This window comes from Galeopterus variegatus, unplaced genomic scaffold (assembly GCF_000696425.1).
Source record: "Galeopterus variegatus unplaced genomic scaffold, G_variegatus-3.0.2 Scaffold201, whole genome shotgun sequence".
Lineage (NCBI taxonomy): Eukaryota > Metazoa > Chordata > Mammalia > Dermoptera > Cynocephalidae > Galeopterus > Galeopterus variegatus.
The window spans coordinates 853,566-859,163 of NW_007726312.1; the positions used below are offsets into that span (position 1 = coordinate 853,566).

The window sequence follows — 5,598 nt, forward strand, 5'->3', positions numbered from 1 at the left end:
GGGAGAGAGGGAGAGAGGGAGAGAGGGAGAGGGGGAGAGAGGGAGGGAGAGAGGGAGAGAACGTGCGCACACAGGAGGGGGCAACAGAAGTTTCAGATTGAACAAAATCTTCACACTTCATCTAATACGTTCTTTTTTCAAAATTTTCTTTTCTTTCTTTTTTTTTTTAAAGATGACCGCTAAGAGGATCTTAACCCTTGACTTGGTGTTGTTAACACCATGCTCTCCAAAGTGAGCTAACTGGCCATCCGTATATAGGGATCTGAACATGAGGCCTTGGAGTTATCAGCACCACACTCGCCCAAGTGAGCCACGGGCTGGCCCTCATCAAATACGTTCAATCCTGGCTAGAGTATAACAAAATGTAACAGAAGAACTATAATCCAAAACTCCCACTACAGCATGTTATATACAGCTGTGTTCCAAGTCCACCTCCATCCCTCTAATGCTTTCAACTTGGCCTGTTGGGCCTGCCAACAAAGGAGCATATAGATCTTCTCTTTCATCTAGTCTGTTATAAGGCTGGTATGTCTGGGTATCCGCTTGGTAAACAAGACAGCTGAGGTTTGCCAGATCACTGATAAAATCAAACAACTGACTGATGTGATGGAAGGATTGTTGAGATTCATTCTCTTTAGAGTTCCTCATACATTTTGCAAATATTAAGATCCCAACAAGCAAATTTTCTAAGAATATTGTACCATATTTGGCAACCTCAGAAAATTCTACTTTGAAAACCAGCCTTCTTATAGTAGCCACCTCCATTTCCCTGAAGAAGCCTGAAATACACAGCATTACAATCCTATTTCATTATCATCAGGGCAACCCCAAAAAGCCAGCTAGGGCTTTACTCTCCCTATGCTATCCACTTCCTCCACAGATCCCACATGCCTAACAGATCCATGTTCATGGGGACAATCTGATCCATCAGTAAAAGCCTTCTTGAATTAATTCCTGCAGGATTTCCTGCATTCCCTACTCCGCATCCCCACTGCTGCCACTACCTAAGCTCAGCTCTGCCTTCCCTGTCTACTACCCACTACCATTATTTCCCCCCATCATTCTAACCTGCATAGATAGCCTCTGCTACCAGGCAAAGCCTTCAGTAACTCTATTATGCTTAGCTGGGTTTTCAGACTCTAGCCTCCAGCCCAAACAGCACCTTCCCACTTGCCTCTCCCCTGCCAAATGCCTCAGACTCCAGCCAAAACAAGCTGGTTGTCAGGCCTTATCTAGATTCTATTCCCAGGTCTGCCCGTGTGATCCCCCTGCCTAGAGGGCTTACCCACCATAGTCTTCCCCCAGTTCTCCACCAGACCAAAACATTTCTCTCTCTCAAGAATCAGCTCAACTAATATCTTCATGGTGCCCTTCCTTACCCTCCACTAGTATGAGCTTATATACTAAGCTTATACTTCCCTTAAATAAGCTTCCAGATCCCTTTAGCAGGACCTCTTTCAACAGGACCTCTTCTAACACTGACCCCTTTCTATTCTGCATTGTCAGCATTATCTGCTGAATTTACTATTCACCCATAATCTTTTTCGAGGCAGGATCCATGGGTCTGCATCACCATAGCATCTAACACAGCACAGATGGTGTAGCAAGTATGCAGTGGATCACAAATAATGAAATGATTACCCACCATTCACTTTCATCTCAGATTCATCACATTCATTACTTCCAGTGTTGAGATACCAAAAGCTGTTTCTAAATGTTTAGAAATCCAATACTTATCTTCAGCTTTGTCTAAAAGTCAACTAAACATTAGTCAGAATACTACTTTGACTACTCCAGGACAATAGATACTGGCACAATTCTGTGCATTTACATATTTTAAAAACATGTTTCAAAACGTCACATTCATTTCACCAACACTGGCTGAGCAGCATACTATGTCCAAGGGTTGGGAACATGAAGATGACTGGTTGACACAGAGGTCTGATTTCAGAGATCTACAGTCTTTTTTTTTTTTTTTTTGTCTTTTTGTCTTTTTCCGTGTCCGGCAACGGATCGCAACCCTCAGTGTTGCCCCCGTACCGGACCGGGGACCGGCAACGGGACCGCAACCCTTGGTGCTGTTCCCACGCCTCGCTCAGCCAGTGAGCGGGAACCGGTCTGCATGTGGGATCCGAGCCCTCGGGCGGGAGCGCCGCCGCGCTTTCCAAGCGGCGCACTATCCAGTGCGCCACCGGGCCGGCCAGAGATCTACAGTCTTGAGGTGGAAATGAGACATATATTGATAGCCACAGTAAAGATGCTACAGAAAAGTCATGAATACAGTGACTTGGGAAGAGAATAAGGAAGAGATTCTGCCTGGTAGATCAGGAAAGGCTACACATAAAGGAGTCTCCAAGCAGAAAAAGGCACACATGTAGAACAATGGACATATCCAAAGTGGCCTGCTGGGAAAGTAGGTGCTGGATGTAGCTGGAAGGGAGTGAATACCAGAGATGCTGCTGGAAATCAGGTACTGCTACACCAAGACCCTCACTGGCCGGTCTAAGAACTGAGGTAGGGAATCAGCCTTCCTTTTCTACAGGCTTCTGTGAGGTTTCAAATGGATAGTATAATTTTCATCAAATCAAAGTGTGCTCAGATTATAAAGAAGGTTGTTTTTACAATACACCCTCACCTAATAAGTAATTCAATAAAAGTGTACTGATTACCTTTTAAGAACTACTGAAGAAAAGACCCGCTCCCTGTGGATAAGAAGATTCTGAAAACTCTACAATGAGCTTCAAAGCTTAAATATAAATGGTAATTTACTTCTGAACCAAGTTCAGAAAACTCCACCCTAAAGACAAATATATTTCACTAGTTCAGATATTAGCTTGAGATAAAGTAACATGAGAAAATAACAGCAGAAGCTTAAAGTCTGTTCTGCCTACTGGACTGCTGGTTAGAACTGTCATTTCCCCTTACATCGCTCTCTGTGATGGTGATGGGAAGGCCGCGCAGCATGATGGTCTTGCTCTCCCTCTCATCACTGATGTCGTGTCTATAGTCATGCTCGCCATAGTCACCATCCGAATGATAGCCATCTTCAGATCGGTCACTGTTCCTTCTTTCACGCTCTCTCTGATTTACAATAAACAAAATCACAATTGAAATCACTCTGCACCCTTTGATTCAGGCTTTCCACTCACAAAATTTACCCTTAGGAAGAAAGTCAATGGAGACGATATGAGTACTCTGTGTTGATGTCCACTACAGTGTTTTCTAAAACAGCAACAACCATTTACTTCAGGAAGAATGGTTTAATAATTCCATTGTATATTACACCAACACACAATGTTACAATATGAAGATTATATGCATGGAAAAAGGAGGAAAACAATGCAAAGTTATATGAGTAGCATAATTACTTCTAAACAAAGCTGTGTACACATATGGAAAGGAATGTGAAAAGAAATGTTAAGATGACCAAAACTACAACTTACATTTATTTCAAAACATAGTATGAGGCACAGGATTGGTCTCATCTTTGAAATGGGAATAACACCTACCTTATAGGGTTTCAATGAGACCTACATGACTTCTTCAAGTAAAGCATTCAAAAGAGCACATAGTGAGTCCTGTGTAAACCTTGGCTATTATTTCTATTACTGTAAGGCTCAGGTTGTCTTTGGGGGTTACAGTCAACTCAAATATAATTCAGAATAAGAGTTTAAATATAATACTCAAGAGGATATATTTCCATACTTGGCATACTTATTTCATTTCAAAAATCTTGTACATACAATTTATAATTCTAACAACTCCATAAACAGTTGCGAGTCACTTACCTCTGGACTGTCATAGTCTCGGTAGTCGTCATATCTATCACCTCTCCGATCATCACCAGATCTTTTGTAATCTGAGTCTCTCCGCCTGCTTCTAGATTCACGCTCATCACGGTCATCCCTGTCTATGATGGAACCATACCTTCCACTACGCTCTGTTCTACTCACTCTGTCAGGGAAAATAATTTTCAATCTAAAGTAAATTACATTTTGTATTTTAGAAAACATGGTTAAAATAACACACCCCTCACTAATCAGTTTATAAGATACATCCAAATAGTTTAATGTATCCCTTAAAATTTATTATCAAATTCTAGTTTACAAAGCTAACCATTGGGAAGATATCTACATCCTTAAATGTAAAGATAATTTTCAGGAATTTATGTTAAATCCAAAACTACAGCTAGCAAATGTTTGGGCTGAATATTTTTGAGAAATGGTAATGTTGTACAAATTTTTTTTTTTTTCCCTTTTTGTCTTTTTTCATGACCGGCAACGGATCGCAACCCTCAGTGTCGCGCCCGCACCGGACCGGGACCGGCCACGGGATCGCAACCCTTGGCGCTGCCCCCACCCCTCGCTCAACCAGTGAGCGGCCGGTCTGTATGTGGGATCCGAACCCTCGGCGGGAGCTTTTTTCGTGACCGGCAATGGATCGCAACCCTCAGTGTCGCGCCCGCACCGGACCGGGACCGGCCACGGGATCGCAACCCTTGGCGCTGCCCCCACCCCTCGCTCAACCAGTGAGCGGCCGGTCTGTATGTGGGATCCGAACCCTCGGCGGGAGCGCCACCGCGCTTCCCAAGCGGCGCACTATAGCAGTGCGCCACCGGGCCGGCCCTACAAATTTTTTATATATTTTCTTAAACCTATAGTTTACACATTTCATCCCCAATTTAGATCTTAGTGACCATAAGGCGGTTAACCAAGTAGTTTGTTAGGCATAATTGGATGGTTACCCAAAATAAGCACTGTCAGAGAATACCATTTCCTATGACATGTTTATTTTTGGTTACTGGGCCACACTGGGCTTCATGGGAAAATCTACAACAAGAGGCTTATGTCACAAATAAAATAGTTCTTTCATAAATTGTTTACCAGGTTTATGAAAGTACTGTACAATTACAAGGCAAATAAAAGGTTTATAAGAGCCTCATTTACTTTTTTTTCCTGGCAGCTGGCTGGTATGGAGATCTGAACCCATGACCTTGGTGTTACCAGCACCACTCTCTCTCAACTGAGCTAACCAGCCAGCCTATAAGGGCCTCATTTAGAGTATACAAATTTAATAAAAAGAATCAAAGAAAACAAGTAGTCTAGGACTACTATATGACATGAGTATGGGACTGAGAGACCCTGAAATGGTAAATGTTAATTTAATAAGTCATTTGGAACAACAGGCTATTGATACAGCATTAAGATGACATGTGACATGAATATTACCGAAGTCCCTTTGGGCTGTCAATTTAACCTATCACAGGGACTGTCCTCAATACCAGGAAGGCAGGTGGCTGAATAAGTAAAGGTTGTGTGTTCAAATCAAATGATCTGAAAGTATACAGGTGCCACAGCAGCCAAATGCCCTCATCTTAATTCTCCACTAGTTCTTTGGCACTTTATTATTACTATTATTATTTTTTTTAAAAAAAAGATGACCAGTAAGGGGATCTTAAACCCTTGACTTGGTGTTGTCAGCACCACACTCTCCGAAGTGAGCGAACCGGCCATCCCTATATGGGATCCAAACCCTTGGGCCTTGGTGTTATGAGCACCACACTCTCCGAAGTGAGCGAACCGGCCATCCCTATATGGG

The 5,598-nt window shown here is 42.7% G+C and overlaps 1 protein-coding gene across 1 annotated transcript in view; it reads right to left on the bottom strand.

Annotated features, from left to right (window-relative positions):
* Positions 1–5,598, bottom strand: part of RBM5 (RNA binding motif protein 5) — a 26,061-nt gene that overhangs the window by 19,015 nt on the left and 1,448 nt on the right. Inside the window, exons 2-3 of the mRNA XM_008565710.1 lie at positions 3,789–3,954; positions 2,926–3,081 (exon numbers count right to left, since the gene is read on the bottom strand). Of these exons, the coding sequence (XP_008563932.1) occupies positions 2,926–3,081; positions 3,789–3,954 (322 nt within the window). The remainder of the gene's footprint in view (positions 1–2,925; positions 3,082–3,788; positions 3,955–5,598) is intronic.